At 41.3% G+C, this 27,075-nt stretch overlaps 1 protein-coding gene and 1 long non-coding RNA gene across 13 annotated transcripts in view; one reads left to right on the top strand and one right to left on the bottom strand.

Moving 5' to 3' along the window:
- The window catches only part of ano10a (anoctamin 10a), a 127,762-nt gene that overhangs the window by 52,982 nt on the left and 47,705 nt on the right, over positions 1–27,075 (top strand). For 11 of the 12 annotated variants that reach the window (XR_009795107.1, XM_061820624.1, XM_061820622.1 and 8 more), the window contains 5 exons: positions 654–838; positions 7,937–8,321; positions 19,440–19,490; positions 26,358–26,413; positions 26,505–26,579. Coding sequence is in view for 11 of the 12 variants with exons in the window: in XM_061820624.1 (XP_061676608.1) it covers positions 654–838; positions 7,937–8,321; positions 19,440–19,490; positions 26,358–26,413; positions 26,505–26,579 (752 nt within the window). In the remaining variant the exon portion in view is untranslated. The remainder of the gene's footprint in view (positions 1–653; positions 839–7,936; positions 8,322–19,439; positions 19,491–26,357; positions 26,414–26,504; positions 26,580–27,075) is intronic. The other variant, XM_061820617.1, reaches the window with a different exon arrangement.
- Positions 11,541–19,433, bottom strand: LOC133501131 (uncharacterized). The gene is made up of 2 exons (XR_009795109.1): positions 13,694–19,433; positions 11,541–12,656 (listed from the first exon to the last, which is right to left on the bottom strand). It is a non-coding gene; the product is annotated as an uncharacterized LOC133501131 (long non-coding RNA).

Below are 27,075 nucleotides of genomic sequence, written 5' to 3'. Positions count from 1 at the left end.
CTTCTCTAGATCAGACAGGTTTCTGGGCTGTTGCTGAGAAACACAGAGTTTCAGCTCCCTCCAAAGATTTTCTATTGGGTTTAGGTCTGGAGACTGGCTAGGCCCTGCCAGAACCTTGATATGCTTCTTACGGAGTCATTCCTTCGTTTTTCCCAGCTGGCAGGCTGAGATTTATTGGACATAGCTTGAAGCAGGCTTCATGTGCAGGTGGAGATTGATCTGGCTCAAGTTGGTAGCCAGAACAAAAAAACTGAGAAATGAGGCAACTATAACCCTAACCCTACATCAACAAATACTTGAGTGTGTGAATTTTTTTTTTTTTTTTTATTTTTTTTTTAGGGGGGGGGAAAGCTTATATTGTTAATTTAGTTATAGTTAATTTATGTTTAAAAAAAAAGTCTGCAGAGGCCTGTGGGGTCCCCCCAAACTCTCCCCAGGTGGTGTTCTGATGACTAGGAGTCCAGGTTTCTGGAGTAGCTTCTAATTGATTTAATCTGCTGGTGAGGAGTCAGGATTCCTCATCTCCACTTTTATGAGTTATTTGGACTGGCTGGGAATTCATTTAGCATCTGTGACTTTGTGAAAAGGAATCTTTATAGGGGTGTGTCGACTTAAATCCTGTTTGATCAATGCAATTCCTTTCTTACTTTCAGATGACATCAGACATTACTATGGAGAGGGTCTGGCTCTCTACTTTGGCTTCCTGGAATATTTCACAATGGCCCTGGTGCCTCTGGCCTTTATTGGGATGCTCTGCTGTCAATTTGACTGGAAAAACTATGACAAATATGTTTTCTTTGCTGTTTTCAATCTTATCTGGTGCACAGTTATTCTTGAGGTAGGAGACCATTTTCATTTTAACTATCTATAGGTGAAATATATTACGTTTGGATTAAGTTGAATTAACTGCTGTGAGTTGGTGTGCAATTAAAACGACGTACTATGAATATTATGACGTGAGAGTGATACATTCGTGTTCAAAATATGTTACAGTCGTGTTCTATATAATAACAATCCAGTGTGACTAACCAGATTAATCCACGTTTTCAATATATATTTTTATTGCTACAAGTTACCAGTAGGTCCAGTAGATCCTCAGAAAACCAAAAAGAAACAGCACTTGGGCAATTTGTTGAAAGTGGTGCGTTAACAAACTAGCAGCATGGCATTCAGTCAGTGAGGTCATCAATTTTGTGACAAAAAGGTGTGGATCTGGTGACCCCTATTTAAGGATGAAGCCAGCACCTATTGAACATGCATTTCTTGAGAGCCTGAGAAAAAAAGTGTCCAACACATATTTTCAAAACAACAGCCTATTTTGATTAAAAGGTTGATTGGAGAACAGAAACCTTATAAAGAGGTGCAAAAAATTATCTGCTGTTCAGCTAAAATGATTTCGAATGCTTTAAAATAAAGAGCAAAAGAGGTGCAAAAAATTATTGGATGTTCAGCTAAAATGATCTCGAATGCTTTAAAATAAAGAGCAAAACCAGAGACACATGGCAGAAAATGAAAGACATCCAAATGTTACTTGTAAGTATTGTGACAGCGAGAAGAAAACTGTGTGAAGCTAATCTATTTACAAGAATCCCCTGCAAAGTCCCTCTGTTAAACAAAGGCATGTGCAGAAGAGGCTACAATTTCCCGAAGAACGCATAAACTGGCCTAAAGAGAAACGAAGGGACATTTTATGGACTGGTGGGAGTAAAATTGTTCTTTTTGGGTCCTTGGGCCACAGACAGTTTGTGAGACGATCGCCACTCTGAATTCAAGCCACAGTACACAGTGAACCATACTGGTGCAACCGTCATGGTATGGGCATGTTTCTCCTACGGCTGTGTTGGGCCTATTTATAGGATACCAGGGATCGTAGATTGGTTTGCATATGTCAAAATACTGGAAGAGTTCATGTTGCCTTATGCTAAAGAGGACATGCCCTGGAATTGTGTGTTTCAACAAGACATTGTACCCAAACACACCAGTAAATATGCAGTCTTGGTTCCGAACCAACAAAGTTAATGTCATGGAGTGGCTAGCCCAATCCCTGGACCTTAATCCAAACAGGAATTTGAGGGGTGACATAAAAAAATGCTATTTCTGAAGAAAAACCAAGAAACGTAAATGAATTATGCAATGTTGTTGAAGAATCTTGGAATGGAATAACACCTGAAAGGTGCCACAATTTTGCTGACTCTATGCCGCACAGATGTGAAAACAGTTATTTAAAGCCAAAGTGCCATCCCTATAAACATTCTAAAATTAATATTGTAATGTACATATAACATTGTTCACTTCAATGTGTATATGAAAAGATAAATATGAGCAAAGCGCGTCATCCATGCATAAGGTTGAGGAAGTCTCATTTGACATCCAAGTGGTCACCATATTGGCTGCATCTTCTGTCTGTGACATCACATTGGGACATTCACCATTGAAAACATGCTGTGCCAGCTACAATGGGAGACGAACACGTCCTTACAGGGAAAAAATGTGTTGGTATTGCTGTTGTTTTTAAATCATTATGTCAATGTAAAGAAATTATACTGGGTGATTTTAGTTTTTTAGTTAAGGGTAACCCAAAGATGATTATTTTAATCATTTATAGACCTCCAAGATACAATGGGAAAATTTGTGTAGAATTTTTCTGAACTGCTGTCAGTTATTTGTACTGAGTACAACTATTTTGTCATAACAGGGGACTTCGTCATTCATGTTGAAAATAACATGGAAAGAAACATCCAAAGAACTTTCTGCAGTAGACACATTTGACCTCTCTCAACATATTAAGAGTCCAACTCAGACTCAAGGTCACATCTTGGACCTAAGGATCCCTAAGGATGTTGATATTCTATCGATTGATATTAAGGATATGGCTATTTCTGACAATTTATGTGTATTTTTTGAATTACAGATTCATCCCTAAGGATGTTGATATTCTATCGATTGATATTAAGGATATGGCTATTTCTGACAATTTATGTGTATTTTTTGAATTACAGATTCTTCCAAAAGTTCAGACATCCTCTATCTCTATTAGAAAAGGTACATAAATGAGAGTACTGCCACTAAGTTTATGGAGACTGTTGCTCTGCCATAGACTGTGAATGCTGAGACAGTTGATAAACTTTTGGACAATTTCACCTTAAAAATCACAAATGCCATGAATGCTGTCACTCCTGTTCAGACCAAGACCATCCTGAGGCGGCCTAGAACACCGTGAAGCAGCACAATGATCGTCAAAGATTTAAATCGGAGTGTAGGAAAGCAGAATGCAAGTGGGGAAAAACTAAACTCCAAATGTACTATGACCTCTACAGACCGTGTCTTTTGTAATTTTAACCAAGAGTTAGTTAGCGCTAGACAGCAACACTTTTCTGAAATCATCAGTAAGAACCTCAAAAATACTCGTGCTCTATTTGCTGTGGTTGACACGCACAAATCAGCAAAAAGATAGAATGATCTCACATCTGAAGCCACCCAGAGAAAACTCTATTAACTTGTCAGAATTTGATAGTTTTGACCAAACAACTGTAGAGAAAACTGTTCAGCACTTTTTCAAAACTATTGTGAAGTCAGTGCTACCTGTTTTGCAGCAAATAATCAATTGCTCAGTTCAGTCTGGTGAGTTTCCCAAAGCTCTTAAAGTGGCTGCTGTTAAGCCTCTTCTCAAAAACGGAGCACTGGACGATTCCATGTTAACAAGCTATAGACCCATCTCATATCTCCCGTTCATAGCCAGGATTCTTGGGAGAGTTATTTTCAATCAACTCAGTAATTTCTTGAATTTAAATGGGCTTTTTGACAAATTTAAATCAGGTTTCCAAACTCATCACAGTACAGAATCTGTTCTTATCAAAGTGCTAAATGATATAAGGTTGAATACTAACTCAGGAAAGGTGTCAATTTTGGTCTTGTTGGATCTCAGCGTGGCTTTTCATACGGTAGATCACAATATACAGCTAAACAGGTTGGAAACATGGGTAGGACTAAATGGAACGGTCCTTAAATGCTTTAGGTCCTACCTTGAAAGAAAGGAGCTACTTTGTGACCATTGGAGGTGCTCGGTCTCAGCGCATGGAAATGAACTATGGGGTCCCCCAAGGGTCAATCTTGGACCTCTCCTGTTCAGCCTGTATATGCTACCCTTGGGTCAAATTCTTCAAAACTTTAATTTTGACTACCACAGCTATGCAGATAACAGTTATATTTCGCAGTGTCTCCAGATGACTACAGTTCTATTGAGGTATTGTGCCACTGTCTAAATCAGATAAATAACTGGATGAGCCAAAGTTTCCTTCAACTAAATCAGAAAAAAAACCGAGACAATTGTTGATGGCAATAAAGAAAAGAGAATTGCTGTTAGTAAACCCCCTGACTCTTTATCTTTTAAAACCAAAGACCAAGTCCGAAACCTTGGTGTTCTGATTGATTCCGACCTGACTTTCAACAATCATATCAAATCAATCACTAAAACTGCCTTTCACCATCTGAAGAACATATCGAGAGTGAAATCTTGTATGTGTCAAGCAGATCAGGAAAAGCTCATCCATGCTTTTATCTCAAGTAGACTTGTCTTCTGACTGTAGTATTAACAGCTGCAGCTCGCATTCCGACCAAAACAAAGCGGTCTCCAATCCTAAAGTCCTTGCACTGGCTTCCAGTCAGTTTTTGAATAGATTTTAAAGCTCTGCTACTGGTCTATAAATTACTTAATGATTTAGGTCCTGAATACATGAAAGAAATGCTTACAGAATACAAACCCAGTTGAGCTCTCAGATCGACTGACTCAGGTCAAATAGTTGTGCGCAGACTCCAAAGTAAACACGGTGAAGCAGCATTTAGCTATTATGCTGCACACAAATGGAATAAGTTGCCAATAGAGGTGAGGTCAGCCCCAAGTGTGAATGTTTTTAAATCCAGGTTGAAAATTCCTTTTTCTCATGCTTTTTAGAATATATCCACTTTTTGATCATATTACTTGCACTGTATGTGGTTTTAATTCTCGTTTTTTAAATATTTTGTTTGTCATTTTTATTGTTTTTATGCCGTTTTAAATGTTTTACCTCTTTTGTTTTCAAATTACTTTAATCATGTGAAGCACATTCAGTTACCTTGTGTATGAAATGCGCTATACAAATAAATTTGCTTTGCTTTGCTTCTGACACGGAAGCTGTTTTCGAAGAACAGAACATCTCAGAACCGAGTGAAGTGACTGGGACAATATTACCCTATCGTTTCGAGCCATGTTTAGATGATATGGCGATCACGGCCAAACCCCATGCAGCCAAATCACCTCCCAGGGGCGGTGATAAAAACGTCACCTGCAAGTGACGACGTCGCAGCCAAACCGCCTCCCCCTCCGATCCACCTCTGTGCGGCGGTGATAAAAACAACGCCACCCGCGAACGACGACAACGCTGCGGCGAAACCGCCTCCCCGTCCGATCCACCTCTGCACGGCGGTGATAAAAACGCAGCCCGCGAGCGACGATGAAGCTACGGGCAAACCGCCTCCCCGTCCGATCCACCTCCGCGCGGTGGTGATAAAAACAACGCTGCCCGCGAGCGACGACAACGCTGCGGCCAAACCGCCTCCCCGTCCAATCCACTTCCATGGTGGAGAAGAGCAACCGCAGAGGGAACTCGCTCCCAAGGGTGTTTGAATTACAAGAGCTGCTGCAAAGATTTATCTCAGAAAAGAAGTCCCCATTTCAGTGACGAGGAATGGGTCGCACAACTGGCTTACTTGTGCAACATATTCAGCCCGCTCAATGAATTCAATCTGTCACTTCAGGGGTAAACGACAACGGTCTTCCAGTTGGCAGATAAAATAGCTTGTTTAAAGCCAAACTGGATTTTTGGGGACAGCGTGTGAATCGACTCATATTTGAGATGTTTCAAACATTAGCGGGGATTTTGTGTGTGACTGAGGCTTCATTCTCCCAGCTGGTGCACGATCGAGCGCTACATCCCAACCAAAAAGGACTTACAAACTTCCAAGAAATGGATCCGCGACGCATTTATCAATAACACAAGGGAATCCAGCATGTCATGCAAGAAGAAAATCAGTATTTAAAGCCCAAGTGACATGCCTATTAACATTATAAAATAGATATTGTAATGAAAAATACATAGAACATTATTGACTTCAATGTCTATACGAAAAAATAAATAGCGGAGAGTGTGTCATCCATGTGCAAAGTTGCAGAAGTGTCACTCGATATCGAAATGGTGCATATTGCCTCCAACGTCATCAGCTGATGTCACACTGGGACATTCGCCAGTGAAAACATGTAGTGCCACTTGCTATGGGAGAGGAACAACAGAGATTTTCAGATTTTTCCGACTCCCCTTCAGACATGGAAGCTCTTTTCAAAGAAGAGAACATCTTACAATCGAATGAAATGGCCAGGGCAATATTACCTTATCGTTTCGAGCCATATTGAGATGATATGCGGATCACTTCAAGGGAACAATGGACTCCCCGACAGTATGACAGTATGTAGTGTACTCACCCGCGAACGACGACAATGCTGCGGCCCGGGCGGGATGAGCCACTGCGGCCCGGCCGTGACGAGCCGATCATAGGTTCGGCCGAGGTGGCTCATCGCGTTGTCGTCACTCGTGGCTGAGTGTGCCATCGTCTGTGGCATTGTCTATCGTCGATGCCCTCAGCAATGAACAACGCCGCCAATGCTGTCGGTGATGAACAACACCGCAGACAACATCGGCGATGAACAACACCGCAGACAACATCGGCGATGAACAACACTGCAGACAACATCGGTGATGAACAATGCAACGGACGGCATGGCCCACTCAACCGTGAGCGACGACAAGGTGTCAGGTGTCATTGTCTCCCGTTACCCCCAGATGGGACCATCTTGTTGCAGGACTCCCAATGATTTAGCATGATGGTGAGATAAAATTTTCATGGACTAAAATTCATTTTCGTGACGTATCTGTATCTTATTTTGAAGGGTTGCTTAAGCATTATTATAGCGCACCAGAGTCAAAGAGTGTTAGGATTGTGGTTGCCAACAGTTGGAGATGGTTCAAACTGACAAATTTATTTCAGCTGTTGAAAAATAGTATTCATGGAGTGTTTAATAATAAAAAAAAGTTTAACTGTTGTGTACATGTATTTAGATTTAAATAAATGTGGAATTGCTGGTTCTGGTCTATTTTTCCACATTTATTTTTTGTTTTTTCTTTCATTGTTATATTATTATTTTATGTTTATTATATTCAATATTTAAGACAACCCCACCCCAAGGATTGACCGGTCCGCAGTGATAAAAAGGTTGGGGACCACTGATTTAAAAGATTGGTAAAACCTGAAAACAAAAAAAATGTTGTACAAAATAGTTTTGCATTTTTAAAGTCAATAGCAAACTTTTTTTTTTTTTTTAACCAACCCCTTTTTACAAATTGTACAGCCTAAAAGTGTGTATGTAATGAATGCTGGGTTTGGTTTTCTGAGAATCTACTGCATCTACTGGTAACTTGTTTCCCATGAAGCAATACAAAATTTACTGAAAAGATGGAACAATCTGGTTGACCACACTGGACTGTTATTATTTTGGACACTACTGTATTATTGACGACTGTGATGATCTTTCCTCTACTAGTTGCCATATAAGTTGCCAACAGAGATGAGGTCAGCCCTAAGTGTAAATGTTTTTAAATCCAGGTTGAAAACTTATTTTTTTCCCTCATGCTTTTTAGAGTATTTCCACTTTTTAGTCATATTTCTTGCATTGTATGTGGTTTTAATTGTACTTTATATATATATATATATATATATATATATAATTATTTTTATCTCATTTTAAATTTGATCTCTTTGTTTTCAAATATTTTTAATAATACAAAGCACTGAGTTACTGCATGTATGAAATGCACTATACAAATAAATTTTCTTTGCTTTGCTTTAGTTATGGAAGCGGTGCAGTGCCTCTCTAGCCTATCACTGGGGCACGCTGAGCAGAAAAAAGGTATTTGAAGAACCACGGCCTGGTTTCCATGGCATTCTTGGGTTTAACCCAGTGACAGGACGAGAAGAGCCTCTATACCCCAGTGCCAAGCGGCAACTCCGGATCTATCTTGTGTCCCTCCCCTTCGTCCTGCTCTGTCTCTACCTTTCCCTCTATGTCATGATGATTTACTTTGAGATGGAAGGATGGACTCTGATGCTTCATGATAGAGAGCCTACTTTCTGGACCACAATACTATTGTTTATTCCTGGGATTATCTATGCTGTGGTCATAGAGGTGATGAATCTCATCTACAGATATGCTGCTGAGTTCCTCACGGAGTGGGGTAAGTATTTTCAATTACAGTTTATAGAGATGCTGTTGTCTGCCATTTAAGCAATTATTTTACACAAAATTTAAACCAATTTAACAGTTTATAGTTTCAGCGAATTCGAGTTTCCAGTTTGAATCATGCCACATTCCTTCCACAGTTGTCATTTCTGTTGTTTTTACATTTTACTCCTAAATTTAAAATGTTTCTATAAAAGTTCATGAATAGTTTATAGACGTTTGAATGAGGGATGTCCTCATCCGATCACAAGATCGAAAATCAGAGATGTTCACATGATTTCCAGCTCATTAAGATGAAGTGAAAAAGATTGATTTTGTCCATATATTATGATGATGATGATAATTATAATTTTAAAGTTGACCAAGTGACAGATTTTATATATATATATATATATATATATATATATATATATACATGTGTGTGTGTGTGTACTTATGTGTACATATATACACATTCAGTTCTGCTTCCTGTTGTTTTTTCAGTGCCACTGTCTCTAATCTGTACATTTTGGCCGGCCTCATCACTGTTTTATAAACTTTGCCCTTCAGCCTAGCGAGACTCTTCTATCGCATAGAACACCAGACACCTTCTGCCAACTGTTCCACCCCGCTTGGACCCGTTTCTTCACTTCTTTACCACACTCTCCATTGCTCTCTATTGTTGACCCCAGTATTTGAAGTCATCCACCCTTGCTATCTATTCTCCCTGAAGCTTCACTCCTCCTCCTCCACCCCTCACATTCATACACATATATTCTATTTTACTTCGGCTAATCCTCATTCCTCTCCTTTCCAGTGTGTGCCTCCATCCTTTTAATTGTTCCTCCGCCTGCTCCCTACTTTCACTGCAAATCACAATATCACCTGCGAACATCATAGTCCAAGGGAATTCCAGTCGAACCTCATCTGGCAAGAGGACACTGATGACGATCGGCAAAAAGTAAAACTTTTGGATATGATCAAAGCCGTCAGAAGTTAGGCTTTTGTGGCACCATGATAGCGTGAATGAATCAGTGGCGCTGAATCTCGACAGCCGCTACAACAGGCAACCGAACACCTTATGCCCACAGCTCCAATCAGCTGCCTCAGCAATGGAGTCACAGAACATCATCCACTCTGACTCAATGTCTCCTGCCTACCCTGGAACATGGCCAAAGATCTTTCGGAAATGGGAGTTGAAACTTTTGACAGGGGAATCTGCCAGACGATCCCAGCAGACCCTCACAATATGTTTGGGCCTGCCACGTCAGACTGGCATATTCCCCAACCATTGGAGCCAACTCACCACCAGGTGATGATAAGTTGACAGCCAAGATCTCCAAGGTCACCGCCTTCAGCTCACGCCCAGCTCACATTGCACCCAACCCCCACAACCCCTCTCAAAGGTGGTGAGCACAATGGGAGTGGGACCCATGTCACCCTCTGGCTGTATCCACCCGGTAAAATCCAACACCAAGAACAGACACGTCGTTTAAAATTTAAATGACAAACAATTTAAAATAAAATTAGAATAGAGGCAACAACAGGCTGAACGCTATGCTTACTTTACATGACACAACTGAGAACGTGCCTGGTATTTTAACATAACATCTTAAGACTTATTCTGATAACTATAGCATAAATAACATACTAAGAAGTTTATCAAAACCATCTGGTCACTAAAATCCAAAGCAATCTTTATCCTCAGTGTCACTTTTCATCAACTCTGCGAACTCCGGAGGTAGAAGATGTGGCGCTTCCTCTTGTGCGTTGCTTACGTCAAACTCATTGTCAGTTGCTGTTGCAACCATCCTATTGCAGCCTTTCTGAATCCCGACAGGATGGTTTTGGTTGTCACGGAAGCCCATACTTTATCGAGCCATTCAATGATTTCCCGGAAAGTTGCATGGCGGATTCATCTGGAAACTGTGCTCTCCATCCGTCATCCACTGCTCCCACAGGTTACGTAAGACTGCTTTACAGCTGCGATTCATGGCGATATCAAATGGCTCCAGTATTTTGGTTCAAGCCTCCAAGGGTTGATAGCAGGTATGGAGTTGAAAATATTCCATTTATTTTTTAACTGTGGCATGATGTGCGGGCGCATGCTATAGATACATCACGAGCAGAGCTTTTCGTGCTCTAAAGAAGCCATCCAGATGCTTAGTGTTGCTGCATGTTTCACTACTTGCAGCTTGTACTCTGCAGAATATGGTTTTCTCTTCAACGCCATTTTTCTTCAGTCCTTCTCAGTTGTTACATGTTACAGCTAATGTTGAAATCCTGAATTTTCAGAAGTACAGAAGTAGCAGGTCCAGATACACGGGCCGAGAGCGCCCTCCTACGGTTTTCAGTGTGAAAATAGATAGATGTAATAATGTGTTTAGAATTTCACATATAAGTCGTTATGGAGAATAAGTTGCACCCCCGGCCAAACTATGAAAAAAAACTGTAACTTATTATCCGAAAAATATGGCAAATAATTTTGGTGATCTTGACTGACTTGAAACAGGAGAGGTTTAATTCTGATTTGACTTCAGACAGTGAGACAAGATATAAAATGCTTTTTGTGTGTGCCACCACCTCCTCCTTCAATTCTTGTGACACACCAGCGGCACACCTCACCACTGTTCTGCTGGCCTCTTACATGTCCTCTACTATTCTAACATATTTCTCCGCCACACCAGACTTGTGCATGCAGTACCACAGTTCCTCTTTTGCTACTCTGTAATAGGCTTTGTCTAGGTCTGCAAAGACACAATGTAGCTCCTTCTGACCTTCCCTTCACTTTTCCATGAGCATCCTCAAGGCAAATAATGCATCTGTGGTACTCTTTCTCTGCATGAAACCATGCTGTTGCTCGCAAATACTTAATTCTGTCCTGAGTCTAGCCTCCACTACTCTTTCCCATAACTTTATTGAGTGGCTATACAGTGGTGCCTTGGTCCTCGAACACAATCCATTCCAGAGGGCTTGTTAAAAACTGAAGCACATTTTCCCATTATGAATTAATGGAAAATAATTTTTTTTTTCAAGTGATTTTTTTTTTTTAGCGTTTCCTGATAATAAATTGTACAGTAGAAATACATGTATAGTTTAAATACTTTATATAATTAAATAATTTAAGGAATATATTTATTTTTTGCTTAAAATATATGCTTTAGCCTAGTAGAGTATGCTTGGCTGGGATTGCATTGCCGTATCTGTGGTAACTCGGCCCCCAGCCTTGTAAACCTGTTTTTTGTGATTATTTATTTATTTTTACAAACAAAACTGCAGAGTAACATTAAACAAGCAATAATGAGGGGGAAAATGTTTTTTCATTTGCACAGAAAGTACGTAACGTAAAAACAAAATCAACTTGCAACTAGAGGTAGGGTTAATGGAATAAAAGAAAAAAGCAATGCAAAACAACATTTTCAGATGTCTTCAGTGGACTTAGATGGACTATAGTCAGCACATTCATGATCAAATTCACCATCCATGATTATTTCTTTAATTAAGTGGTCACTCTTCTTCGACTAAACCCAACCGAATTCCTATCATGCAACAAATTAGCCTATACTATTTTGTTTTTTCGTCCGCCACCTCGTGACATCTCAGGCTCAAACCGACTGCAAACCCTCTGTTAAGGGATCTCATCGCCCTTAGGTGTAACAGGTAAACCTCACAGTGCAATTGTACGTCTACAATATAAGTCTACTACGACGGGATATACAACCTCTCTTTATCTCGTATTCTTTTTATCTCTTATTCTCAATAACGCATATGAGGCATGAACAATTTGATACCAATGACTTCTCAAATTTAGGCAGTTCAATATGCAGAATTTGACAGTAAACAGGCTTCTGCTTACCTTTGGTTTTGGTCACGACCTGGAGGAGTCAGAAGTACAGATGACCACGTTCGACTTGTCCGTATAACATTCCTGTGTTTCTCATATGTCTCTTTATCTCATCTGTCGACGGCCAACCCTCGTCTATCTCCCTCGACTTATGGTCGGGGTCACCAAGTTGTTGGGATTTGCGAGTTTGGACCCCACACGTGTTCCCGAGTCGAGGAAGATATGACCAATGATTAGGAAAATGTTAACAGCAAATGGATTAATTACAAAGGAATGTGCAGTACAGACGTCCGGGTCTTATCTAGGTATCTGCCGCACACGAGACGTGTGTCTTCTGGCAGTATAGCCAAAGAAGAAGACAAAAGCTCAGTAATACAAGGTTTTTATATGTATGGGTCCACGGTAAAAGTGGCTGCCTGGGTCGGGATGGTAACTTTCTGCTCCTTATCTGGTGTCGTTTGTCTCCACGGCAACGCCTGGGAGAGGAGGATGGCGCCAGCCGGTTTTCTGTTTACAAAGATCAAGGACAACCACCACAACACATCGGTGTCTGATTAGCAAATGGGCAACGCTTTATCCGTTGATTAAATGTATAAGATCATATTTAAGCAAATAATGAAAGTGCAATAGAAGTAAAATAGTCTTCATTCCCTCTCTTGATCTATAAAATAGATCACAAAAAACAATCACGAAAATCCCCAAAGTAACCCTTCAAGAAATATGGAAAGCATAAAACCCTCTCTAATCATCCAAGCATACCTTTTAATAAGTGCATTGCCTCATGATTCAGAACACCCATGAGCTTTAAACCTGCAGGAAAGTACTAGACAACTCAAAAACAGCAAAACATTTCTAAAAAAGTAATATCACGTAAAAAGTATCAGTAGAACAGAAGGGCCAATCCAATCACGGGGCATGTCAACATCATGACAATCAGGAAGCGGTGGAAGTTTTGTATCATTTTCAGGGGGAGCGACAGCAACAATAAAATCTTGAGGAGTGTGCCGGGGCGGGGGTCTAATGAGGAGATAATTTCCACGGCCATCAGCTAGGGCACCAGTCGTCTTCTCAATCAGACGGGTTAAAAGAGAAAGAATATACAAGAAATGCAACAGCATCCACAGAGGGTGAAAATAGAAGTGAAGACAGCCAGAGAGATGAAGATTGATGAAATTACACCCTTCCATTTACCAAATATATTCATCCAGTTATCCCACATTGACGTGTCAACACCAGAGTGTTCCTTCATTTTCTTAGCAAGGGTTCTAAGTCCATCTACGGCCTTCGTGATGCGTCTGCCAGGTTGTGTGTTATTCGGCAAACACCTCCTTTCTCGGCCAACAGTGCATCTAATGCGATTCTATTTTGGAAAGCCATAATAGTTGTAGCTTTAAGTTACTCATGCGCAGCTTCAAGTCCTTCAAAGGTGAAATTGCCCAAACGTTGCACATTATAATGTGTGTAATTGATGCGGTCGACATTTTCGTTAGGAGTAACAGGGAAAGAGTGGAAATTACATATATATTTTCAAAACTGGCAACTACCTGATCAGTCAGTTTATACTCGTCTGGGACACGACGGGGGATGCCAAAAGTGCCAATTTAGGTGGGGTCGTCAGCACCGAGCCAGGTACGTTTGGATCTACGTGAGCGGTGTAATAGGCCAAGAGCTTCATTGAAGTGTTCAGGAGCAACCGCCAGATCATCTAGGGTGAGAGGAACAACGGAAATAGGCAAAAGTAAAGTTACTCGTGCACGTCTGCCCATACTGTTGCACGGGAGGCGGTCGACGATACGGTCCCCTCCGCACCACCACCACAGATAAGTATAGCTGACAGGTTGGAAGAAAGGTGTTTCCTGGGTCTCTGCACACTGATCATCAGAGATATTGTCAATTGGGGCACCATTATCTTAAAGGAAAACAGGTGAAGTTTTGGCGTGCCACAGCACGCTTAAACACAGGTTTGTTCTTTTGGGCTGGTGTTACTGGGTGGGCAGTATCCCAAATTTTGCATTCATTTTTAGTCGCCACATAATTTTTCACAAGATCTAGAACACAGGTGGAGTTGACAGAAGAGGAAACAACACGTAACAAAGGTCTAGGTCTCATGGATACAACACAGTCACTCAGGGCTTTATTAGCCGCTTGTTCTCCCATTAGTAACCAATTATTGATTACTGCGCTAATGCCTGTCAAAACCCTAAACCCCTCATCAACAGATAGGGCTTTGTTTATCATACAAGTCTTCTTCTGTGATAAATATTTTCTGGGTGGGTTATGCTAACAGCTGGCACTGATGTGGCTGTGGGTATGGGGTATTTCTGAGCGATTTCCCAGATAAAAATACCAAGAACATTAAACCAATAATAAGAATGCCATAGATTCCTGCTCTCCCTCTCTTGGTCCGAAAAGCAATCGGACTATCTGTTGGAATCATGGCTAATAAAACAACAACAAGCAATAAAATAAAACTGCAATTAAGAGTCTGTAGCAGGGCAAAACCCTAACCACTTCTCTACAGTAGCGAGGTGTGTGGATGTGAAATGTGCACCGTTGTGATGAGAGCAGGGAAACCGTACGTTGGAATCCAGTGGTTCACCAAAGCTTTCATTATCGACATGGGGTCTTCGCGAGTGCAGGGGTAGGTTTCAGGCCATCCGGAAAAGGTGTCAACAAAAACAAGAAGGTCGCGCTTACCTTGAACAGGCGTGATCATGTCTGTGAAATCCATGACCAGTTCCGCACCGGGCCAGGTGGGTGGGTCAAATGAACCTGACAAAGGTCTAAGTGTGGGGTGAACATAGTGTAGCTGTCAAATATTACAGTCACAACAGTAGGCATGACACAAGTCAGACATTTTAGGATTCCACCATATGTGAAGTTTGGTTAGCATGGCTCTGGGGCCAGTATGAGCAATAGAGTGGGTTTCAATCAGAATATCTTTTGTTCAGGAGAGGCGTTGTGCTGTATTTTAACCAATTCACTACGAGACGGAGGTTTGGGCAGGTCAGGAGAGGATTTGTCAGATAATTGGACAAGCATCTGTGGGACATAGCCCACAGCCTGCTTGGCAGCCAAGTCGGCAGCATTATTGCCGAGGGCTGTGGTTGAGGTGGATTGGAGTGACCAGGGACCTTGACGATAGCCACCTCCGAAGGTTTGCCCAGGGTTTTATCGAATCGTTGGATCAGTGTCAAATGTGGAATAGGAGTACCTTTGGCTGTTTTAAAATAATTCCGTTTCCAGGCAGACAGGTCCAACACAGCAGCCGAGACAGCGTAAGATGAGTCAGAATAGACAGTGACAGATTGTCCGACCGGCAGTTCCAGTGTGAGACAGACTGGGAGCACTTCCACTGCCTGGGCTTAGGGAACAGAGTACGGAATTGGTAACAGTTAAAAATTCACCTGAGGGCTGCTGCTCCACTATGGCAGCCGCCGCAGCCAAAGAGCCATTTAGCTTACGGTAACAGCAACCATCATTGAACAGAACCCTGCCGTTAGTCTGAGGTTGGCACGTGGATGAAGAGAATCTGTAGAATAGAAAAACGATGCCCCGAGGACATAGTGGATCCTTCAGAGGACACCACTCTGCCCAAGAAGGTCACCAATTTGCGACAACACTGAAGTTTCTTTCTGGAAGCTTTGAATCCCAGCTCATGCAAACGAAGCAAAACAAGTTTAGTTAGAGACAAACACAACTCTGCTGTTAGGGCTGCCAACAGGAGGTCATCAACATACATCAGGAGTTTACATCCATCTGGGAGTTGTAGATCCCGCAGCAATGATTTCAAACATTGATTAAAAATTCCAGGTGAATTTTTGAAGCTTTGTGGCAACCTGGTGTATTGCAAATTGTGTCCTTGATATCTGAATGCAAACAAGTGTCTACACTCGAGTGCAAGTGGGACACAGAAGGATGCATTTGCCAAATTAATCGTTAAAGTATTTCAAACCAGATGTGATGGTAGACAACATTCTGTGGTGGTCTGGTAGAGGTAACAGTGGTGTGGTCGTTACATCATTAACGGCTCTCAAATCATGTGTCATACGATAAGTGTGACCATCAGCTTTTAAAACCTTGCTGAATGATGTAAACCACGGGGAGGTGGATGTGTCCAAGACTCCAGAATTCCACAGGCCAGTGAGAGTGCCCTCCATCCCCTGGTTAGCAGCTGTGCGTCAAGGATATTGAGGTCTGTAAAAATGAGATCCTAGAATAATTGATTTTAATGTCTGGTGTCTTTGTACAATGTCCAACATCAAAGGGTTCGGAGAGCCAAACTAATTTAGGCACTTTAGGCATTGACTCGTCGTTGTCATGGTCAGAGTAGTCATGTCCGTGTTCTCTAGTGAGGGTCTCGTGTTCTAATATTGTGATTTTAGTTGTCGGAGGTGTGTCAGGAATAATGATGCAGTATGCATATGTCGATTTCGAGATCTGTACGTTAGGGAGTGGTCTGTCCTCCCAGTCAGTCATTTGAGTCAGTCAGTTTCACCATAGCTCCCAGCTGTCGGGCCTCGTGTCCTGGAGAAAGAGTGAGTGAAATGTGGGGTACTGACTCCCAAGCATCACCTTTTATGTTTGGACTAGATCGTGGTTGAGGTCGGAATATAGTGTGCAATGGTATGGATCTAGTGGAGGCTGGTAAGCCCTAAGAGTGTTTAACCAGGGCTTCCACAACAGAAATTGATGTATGAGACCAGGTTTGAGCAGTGTTTCAAGTCGGGCCCAATAAATGTCCACAGTTGGAGTTGGTTCACTCACAGGTGTCATAAGACCTATCCAGAGTGGCAGACTGTGTCAGCTGCCGGCCTTATAAATGAATGGTGGAAGGTCTTTCCAGCCAATATTGTCGGTAGGGGTTGAGTCCATTGCAAGGACTCTTGAGTCCCCGAGAAGCCCATCAATTGCACAGTCTGTTGTGACAATAAAGTGTCCGGGAGCGAGATGTTGAGTGAGGAGTGTGTTGCCCCTGTGTCAACAAGAGTGTTCACATTCGCTCAGCAACAGAGATGGGGATCTTGGCACCTGCATCGCCAGAACCCTGGCTTCCTGGGCACCCATTGTGGTACTGTCCAACCTGCTGCTGTCCATTCTGCTGCCAGGGTGGGCAAAGCTGTTATTTCTGCCTCTGCCTTGGCCCCCTCAGTTGTTGGACCAGCCACCACGCCCTTGCATTGGAGCTTGAGGTGGAGAGCTGTAAGACAGTCTTTAATCCAGTGATCGAGAGAACCACAACCAAAACACCCTTGAACACGTTGATGTTGCACTCTCCCCCGACCCCTCCACACCTTCCTGCGTATCCACCCCGGCTATTACCCTAGAACCCACCTGCCTGTCTAGGTGGTTGTGTCTGCCAAAAAATTACATCTCGTGTGGTTTTGGACCTTTTCCGTCTTGCCTGTGCTACTTGTAATTTCAGAAGTTTTTTTTTGGAGTTTAGTAATTTCATTATTACCCTGTTGTTGGCTAAAATAAATTTTGAGGTGATGCACTAAGTGTCGTCTAAATCTAGGCTCATCTCTGGACAGGAGGTCAGGGTCAGCTTTAAGAGTTGTCTGTACTGGTTCAAGGAGACCTGCCAGGATCCCAGTCCTGCACATAGCCTCCTCCTAACCAGACTGTCCAGGGTGATGTCCAGTCGATTCAGTCCAAAGTTTAGTACAGTTAGTCAAGTGCTCAAGTGCATCATTTAACATATGGGAAAGAAGTGGGTGCGGCTGCAACAGGAGTGGGGAACCTCTCTCTGATAACTGCGGCCAGACGCTCGAAGTGTGCTCTCAGTATGATTTCATTGGGTACGTTAAGCATACCTGCAGTTGTCTTTCTCGATTTCTCGGTGTTCAATACTAGTGCATGATCTAGATGCTGCTTGTCTCCAGTCTCCCATGCAGAGTGTATACCCCTGTAAAGTTTCCACAGAACCAGACAGCCATGCATTACCAGCAGATGAGAGACGAGACAAGTTAGCAGAAAGACAATTAACATCTTTAAGATCAAATGGCTTGTATATTGGACCTGCCAGAACCTCTGTCATAGGCATCATTGTAAAGCAAAGCAGATGTATTTTTATAGCGCATTTCATTGCACGAGGTAACTTTACATGATTAAAGGCAGTTTGAAAACAAACAGATAAAACATTTAAAACGGGATAAAAACAATAAAAATTACAAAATATTTTTAAAAAGCAATTAAAACCGCATACAGTGCAAGTTATATGATCAAATAGTGGATATATTCTAAAAAGCCCGAGGAATAAAAAGAGTTTTCAACCTTGTAGCGTTTTGTTTGCTTGTTATATAATATAATATAATATCCATCCATTTTCTTTACCGCTTATCCTCATGAGGGTCGCGGGGAGGGCTGAAGCCAGTCAACGTCACATGCCACCTTACCAGCCGTCTCGGATAGTTTTCTGGTCCTGTTCCAATGTCCGTCACCATCATTAAATGCGCAGTGCGCCTTTCTCTGTTCACCTCTTTAAGTTCCATGAGCCCTTATCTAATATGTTGCTTACGTCTTTCATAGTCTTTTACATTTATATTTATATTACATTTACATAGTTTCTGTCAATGTCCTATAACTTCGTCAGTTTGTCTGAATCGCGAATTTTACCCAAATTGTGCTTTTGCCATTATTCTAATGCGCGCTTCCTTTCTTTATCTTGTTTCTTTTTGTCAACATTAAGCATCATTTGCTGCTCAATTTCAATGGATATTTAATCTTTAGTTGGATTATATTCAGCACATTCATGATTAAATTCACCATCCATGAGCATTTCTTTAATTTAGTGGTCACTCTTCTTCGCCTAAACCCAACCGAATTCCTATCGCGCAACAAATTACCCTATGCTATTCGTTTTTTTTTGTACACCCCTTGCGACGTCCCAGGCTCAAACAGACGGCAAACCCTTTGTTTTTAAGGGATTCCATTCCCCTTAGGTGTTACAAGTGAACCTCACAGTGCAATTCTTTGTTTACAATATATTCAGCTACGACGGGATATACGACTTCTCTTTATCTCTTATTCTCAATAACTCATATGAGGCATGAACAATCTGATACCAATGACTTCTCAAATTTAGGCAGTTCAATATGCACAATTTGACAGTAAGTGACTTCTGCTTACCTTTGGTTTTGGTCGCGACCTGGAGAAGTCAGAAGTAGAGATGACCATGTTCGACTTGTCCATATAACACTCCTATGTTTCTCATATGTTTCTCTTTATCTCATCTGTGGACGACCAACGCTCGTCGACCTCCCTCGACTTACGGTCGGGGTCACCAAGTTGTAGGAATTTGCGAGTTTGGACCCTACACATGTTCACGAGTCGAGGAAGGTATGACCAATGATTAGAAAAAGTTAACAGCAAATTGATTTATTACAAAGGAATGTGCCAGACAGACGTCCGGGTCTTATCTCGGTATCTGCTGCACACGAGACGTGTGTCTTCTGGCAGGATAGCCAAAGAAGAAGACAAAAGCTGCCCAGTAACACAAGGTTTTTATATGTATGGGTCCATGGTAAAAGTGGCTGACCCCCGCAGTCTGGTCCTGGGCCGGGATGGGATGGTAACATTCCGCTCCTTATCTTGTGTCGTTCGTCTCCACGGCAACGCCTGGGAGAGGAGGATGGCGCCAGCCGGTTTTCTGCATACAAAGATCAAGGACAACCACCGGCTCCACCACACATCCTTGTCTGATGAGCAATTGGGCAACACTTTATCAGTTGATTTAATGTATAAGGTCATATTTAAGCAAATAATGAAAGTTCAATAAAAGTAAAATAGTCTTCAATACACACACACCACACACACACACACACAGTGCCTTGTGAAACTATTTGGCCCCCTTGAAATTTTCAACCTCTCGCCACATTTCAGGCTTCAAACATAAAGATGTATTTTTTTTTTTTTGTCATGAGTGGGACACAATTATGAAAAGGAATGAAATTTATTGGATATTTTAAACTTTTTTAACAAATATAAACCTGAAAAGTGGTGCATGCAATATTATTCAGCACCCTTGCATGAATGCTTTGTAGCACCACCTTTTGCTGCAATTACAACTGCAAGTCATTTGGGGTATGTTTCTATCAGTTTTGCACATTGAGAGACTGAAATTCTTGCCTGTTCTTCCTTGCAAAACAGCTCGAGCTCAGTGAGGTTAGATGGAGAGCGTTTGTGAACAGCAGTCTTCAGCTCTGCCCACAAATTCTCGATTGGATTCAGGTCTGGACATTCCAACACCTGGATACATTTGTGAATCATTCTTTTGTAGATTTGGCCTATAAAAAATTTTATTTTATATCTTTGTTTGAAACCTGAAATGTGGCAAAAGGTTGAAAAGTTCAAGGGGGCTGAATACTTTCACAAGGCACTGTATATATACAGTGAAGAAATTGAGTATTTGAACACCTTGCTATATTCCAAGTTCTCCCACTTGGGAATCATGGAGGGGTCTGAAATTTTCATCATAGGTACATGTCCACTCTGAGAGAGATAATCAAAAGAAAAATCCAGAAATCACGATGTATGATTTTAATGATTTGTGTGATACATCTGCAAATAAGTATTTGAACAGCTGAGAAAACCAATGTTAATATTTGGTACAGCACTGTTTGTTTGCAATCACAGAAGTCAAAATGTTTCCTTTTGTTGTTCATCAGGTTTGCACAAACTGCAGGAGGCATTTTGGCCCACTCCTCCACACAGATCTTCTCTTGATCAGGTTTCTGGGCTGTTGCTGAGAAACATGGAGTTTCAGCTCCCTCCAAAGATTTTCTCTTGGGTTTAGGTCAGGAGACTGGCTCGGCAACTCCAGAACCTTATGCTTCTTACATAGCCACTCCTTGGTTTTCCTGGCTGTGTGCTTTGGGTCATTGTCATGTTGAAAGACCCAGCCATGACCCATCTTCAATGCTCTGACTGAGGGAAAGAGGTTGTTCCCCAAAATCTCACAATACATGGCCGCGGTCATCCTCTCCTTAATTCAGTGCAGTCGTCCGGTCCCATGTACAGAAAAACACCCCCAAAGCATGATGCTACCACCCCCATGCTTCACAGTAGTGATGGTGTCCTTGGGATGGAACTCATCATTCGTCCTTCTCCAAACACGGTTCGTGGAATTCTAACTAAAAAGTTCCATTTCAGTCTCATCTGACCACAAAACTTTCTCCCATGACTCCTCTGTGTCATCCAAATGGTTATTGGCAAACTTAAGATGGGCCTTGACATGACGGTTTAAGCAGGGGAACCTTCTGTGCAATGCATTTTTTTCAAACCATGACATATGAGCGTATTACCAACAGTCAACTTGAAAACGGTGGTCCCAGCTCTTTTCAGGTCATTGACCAAGTCCTGTCGTGTAGTCCTGGGCTGATTCCTCACCTTTCTCAGGATCATTGAGACCCCATGAGGTGATATCTTGCATGGGGCTCCATTCCGATTGAGATTGACCGTCATGTTTAGCTTCTTCCATTTTCTAATGGTCGCTCCAACAATGGATTTTTTTTCACCATGCTGCTTGGCCATTTATCTGTAGCCCTTTGCAGCCGTATGGAGTTGTACAATTTTGTCTGTGGTGTCTTTGGACAGCTGTTTGGTCTTTGCCATGTTACAAGTTAGTCTTACTGATTATCTCTCTCACAGTAGACATGCACCTTCGATGAAAATTTCAGACCCCTCCATGATTTCTAAATGGGAGAACTTGCAAAATAGTAGGGTGTTAAAATACTTTTCTTCACTGTATATGCAATACCAAAGAAGATGGGATGTTGTTATTACAAAAAATAAAATACAACTGTGCAAATCATGTTCAACCTATATTTTACTGTACATATTGCAAAGACAAGATATTTAATGTTTAAACTCATATATTTTGTTTTTCGCAAATAATCATTCATTTTTAATTTTGTGGCTGCATCATGTTCCAAAAAAATCTGGAACACATGGCAAAAAAAGGCAGTGAAAGTTGAGGAATGCTCATCAAACACCTGGATGGAATATCCCACCATAAACGGGCTAATTGGGAACAGGTGGGTGCCATGATTGGGTTGAGAAGGAGATTACCTGAATTGCTCAGTTATTCACTTGCAAAGATGGGTTGAGGTTCAGCTCTTTGTGAACAAGGTCTGAAAAAATAGCTGAACAGTTTCAGGATAATCTTCTTCAATGTACAATTTCAAGAAATTGGGGGATTTTATCATCTACGGTCCATAATATCATCAAAAAGTTATGTCTGGGTGTCGGCAGAACCTTAAAATCAAAGAGTTGGTTTTGGGTGCCAAAAACAATGGTTTCATGACGTCAGTAGTTTTAATTATGGCAACTGACTAACAAATGAGGGTGACCTAAGTAGATTTCATTTGACTTTTGTATGGTTTGTGCACTGTGGGTTTGGATGTCCAGAGAAACTTATAGAGAAGATGTAATTGACACACAGATTGGCCTGAGCTGTTGTAGCTGGGGATAGTCCGCACACCCGGACTACACTGCGTTGTGTTCTGGTGGATGGAGGGACCCTGGACACAGAGGGATGCTGGATGCAGAGATTACTGTCTGACTGGTGTTTTATTCCTGCATCATCTGCATTATATGAAATCGTGCCATCCAAAAGGCCACCTCTCGCAGTCAGAGTCAAAGCAGACTCACATTAAGCTCTGCAACATCACAGTTTTATGAAAAATAAAACAAATGTACGAATAAATTGTATATAAAATTAATAAATAAGCCAGTGCTTAATGCACGGTATTAAAATAATTCAACCATGTGACTGGATTAGCAGACAGAAAATACAAAATAACTAACCAAAATGCATGTATATAAATAAAAAAATGAGAGGTTCGGTCAAAGAACAATTCCACGTTAGTCAGCAATACATTTTAAATATGAAATCTAATAATTGTAATCCCTGAATTTAACCAACTGTGCACATACCTGCATCATATGAAATGAAATCAAAAGCAGAGTGTGAGCTTCATGCCATCCAAAAGGCCAAAAGTTACAGGAGAGGTGGATTAGCACCTGCGCCTAGGCGCACTCGTCCACACCCACACTCACATACACACCCATGCAGGATGCAGGAAGAGCTGCACGTTAAGCCAGTTTGCTTCCTTACTCAAATACAACAACACAGTTCGTTATGTGAATTATAACTTTCACAATGTGTCACCAAGCAACAGTACTCAAAACCTTTTGACATGAAATTATTAATAACATTTATGAAAACAAGTTTTTGTTTCCGCAGCCTCAGGTACATACCGCTCCCAGTCAGTGTCAAAGCAGACTGACAGAGACAGGCCTGACATTACATCACTTCCTCAGGTTTTCAAAATAAAAGCGCTAACTTTGCGTTTTCAAGAAAATATAACGTATAAAGCCAAAATAAACATATCAGATTGAAGATAAAATTACAATAGTGAAGATAATCCAAAACACAATATGAGGGATTTTGGTGAAATTAGTAAAAAAAAATATATATATATATATATATAACCAACTCTCTTTTCCCTTATATGTTACACTGTCATGATCCTGTGTTCTGTTCCTGATACTCTGTATTCTTGCAGGCTAGGGGCCTGCTAAAACTATTTTTTTTCATTCCCTGACCATGGTGGATGGGCAGAGCTTCTGGCACACATCTGCTCAATATCATGATGAATTTGGTTGTTCAGCGCCAGAGAGATTGCAGCTAGTCATATATTGTTGGTCATTGTCTAAACCCATTAGATTGTGTGTTTTGCACCATGTTTATCTCACACTTGTTTCCTCTTTTTCCTTAGTCCTAGTATTATAGTATCTTTTCTTTTCTAGATTAGACTACTATCTTTTTCCTCCCCAGTTCTATGGACTTGTGTAGTCCCAAGAACTGGGGAGGAACAAGACAGCAGTCTATGGACTTATCTATGGACTTCTGTAGTCCAAGAACTACACCCTTGTTTTGTTGCTCCTTTATTTCAACTAGCTTCCATGGTACACCACCTAACCAGCTCTGGGGTGTTTTTATTGTTGTTCACATCAGCCGTTTGCTGTGTAGTTTTCATAATTGTATTGTCCCAGCTCACTTTGTTTGTCCACCTTTGGTTGAAAAAGTCAATTGCTTATTTTCAATTATTTTTGTGTTGACTCTGCTTTGGCATTCAAAATTATGTACAGTCAACAGTGACAAAATATTCCATTCATCAGGATAGACCCTGCAGAAGCCAACCAATTATGCAAGATTTTAACCATTCAAGGGAAGTTGGTAGGAAAGCATGAGCAAGCAATAAAGGACATTATGGAAATATACCACCTTCTTCGCATCCTACAAGTTACAATTTGACCAGACTTATCCTTAGTTGACCAGGAGTAGGGTTACTTTCATCATGTCACGCCATCCACTGCCTCTGCGACACTGATATTCAGTACATCTACCACTCGGAACTCAACAATCTGCAACTGAACCACTAGACCGAGGAACATTGGACATTTCTGATGTCAAAAAGTTTTTGTGGCTCCCAGAAACTGCGTTAATATGGCTTTTTGTCTGTTAAAGGTCAGCGACCCCTGGGTTAGAGGTTCTGGTGGCCCGGGCTTGTGAAGGATGAAAAATAATTTATTTCAACTTGCTGTCTGTGCCCTCAACAAACCATCCCGGTTGCCCGGCAGGCTTGGTTTATTTACTTCTCGTCGTATCCCATCTGTGGTTCGTTCCATCTTCCCCTGTTATGAGGCAATGCTATCGTCGTCACCACTGTGGACCGATTTTCCAAGATGGCTCACTCCTTGGCACTCCCCAAGTTCTCTTTTGCCTTAGAGACAAATAGTTTACTGATCGGGGAAGTCTTCCTTAGCCATGGAATTTTTTTTAGACTTGGTGTTCAACAGGGTTCCTCTGTTTCTTTGGTGTCTTCAGATACCAGTGCCAGTCGAAGAGTGAGACAGAGCAGGCAAAACAAATCAGCCCAGACATCCTGTGGACGAAACTCTTTTTGGCCGCTTATATCCATGATCTTGTTCTGTCAATCACTACACACAGTTCCTCACCATAGGTGAGGGTAGGACTGTAGATCGGTTAGTAAATCATGAGCTTCTCCCTTTAGCTCAGCGCCTTCACCACGACAGACGATACATTACTCCAGATGCTGCACCAATCCTCCTGTCCATCTCCCACGTCATTCTTCCCTTACTCGTGAACAAGACGCCGAGATACTTGACTCCTCCATAATTGATTAAATTAAGCAGTTTAAGATGTCATGACCCAGTGTAATCATATTTGGCCTGCTATTATATAGCATGTCCACCACTGATACTATAAATCGGCACTTGAGTCATGACCAGCAGTCACTCCCTCCTTTTTGTTTTAGTGATTAGAAACCATGCTTCCAGTCTCCTAAGACAAATTTACACTTTCCATTCCCAAATGTTACCAAATGAAATATGGACGGAAGACAATTGGGAGGCAAATACTGTTCTTGAAAGTAAAGGACAGACTTGTTTGCCATGTGTACAGACCCAACATGACTGGTACAAAAAAATATATACATAATAAGAGGACACGGAAATGAACCCCCACGACACAGTACAAGGACCTGCACATGAAGGGGACGCTCCAGAAGGTAGACTGAGAAGCTCCAGAAAGTAGACGAGATCTTTGATTTCACAGCAGACTATGTAAACAAAGACAATGTCATCAAGTAAGGCTGCTGCTAAGGCTAGTTTCATTTTGGCAGCAGTGACTGCAAAATCACCCAGAACTTTGACAAAGCGTTTGTCAAAAAGTGCACGGTCAGTTTGTGACCAAAAGCATTTTTAAATGTGAGCCCAACTAGAAACGGATTACTCATGTTTAGGGTATTCACGTTGGCTTGTTCCAGATTGTGCGTTTAAGCAAAACATTTGTTTTGTTTTTGTTTTGTTTTCATTTGAAAAGATTCAATGTTACATGTCTGAAGAGAAGGGAAAACTTGACCATTTGGGGTAAAATTTTCAATACAAACTGAGATTAACCTATGTCTGTCCCAGTTTTTAAATTTGGTTAACAATCTGAGTTTGACAGCGCTGATCCAAAGAGATTTAATGTCACATACAGTATATTATTATGCTGATAACATCTCAGATATAACATGCCTGAACACTGAGTATATTCCTGATGTGATAGTAGGGAATGCGATTGGAACAGAATGAAGTGATACATTAGTCATTTTGAGTCACTCTTCCTCTTTTTAGAAAACCACAGGCTTGAGTCTTCATATCAGAATCACTTGGTCCTCAAAGTATTAGTTGTACGTATAAAGTAACTTCATGACTAATTAACTTCATGTCATTGTTACATACATTTACAATGCTAAAATAACTCTTGTGATTTCTTCTTAGTTCAACTTCTTAAACTGTTTTGCCTCGCTGTTTTACATTGCCTTCATTCTGCAAGACCTGGTGCTGCTCAGACAGGTTGGTCCATTTTTATTAAACACCTAGACCCCAGCACACAAATGTACAGTATATCTGAAAAATATTTATTTCACTTTTTCCACATTTTGTTGTGCAACATGCATATTCCAAAATGGAGTAGGCATGTTTCCCCTCAAAATTCAACACACAAGACTGTCATAGTGACAGGTTGGCTCAGTTGTTTTAATTGTATTCTTGGTGGTTTTCCATTCATCCCTCTACTATGCCATAGTTATGGGCATGGCAGTTCTTTTAACGACTGAATCACAAGAATGAGTTTGTGAAAAAGATTTGCTCAAAAGATTCACTCACTGAATAATTCAGTTCTTTTTTTCAGAATCATTTGTGTGCTTCCTCATTCGGTTCATGATTCAGCCCTGAGGTTCCCATTCGCTCAACACATTCACGAAAGGACTATGGGTTGTTTTTGTCATGTATTTCTAAAATTGCCTGTGAGTGGGAACGGTTGTTTGGTTATATGTGCCCAGCGATTGGC

This window comes from Syngnathoides biaculeatus, chromosome 5 (assembly GCF_019802595.1).
Source record: "Syngnathoides biaculeatus isolate LvHL_M chromosome 5, ASM1980259v1, whole genome shotgun sequence".
In the NCBI taxonomy this organism is placed as follows: Eukaryota; Metazoa; Chordata; class Actinopteri; order Syngnathiformes; family Syngnathidae; genus Syngnathoides; species Syngnathoides biaculeatus.
The sequence above is the reverse complement of the archived record's forward strand: the minus strand, read 5'-3'. Positions and strand labels throughout refer to the sequence as shown.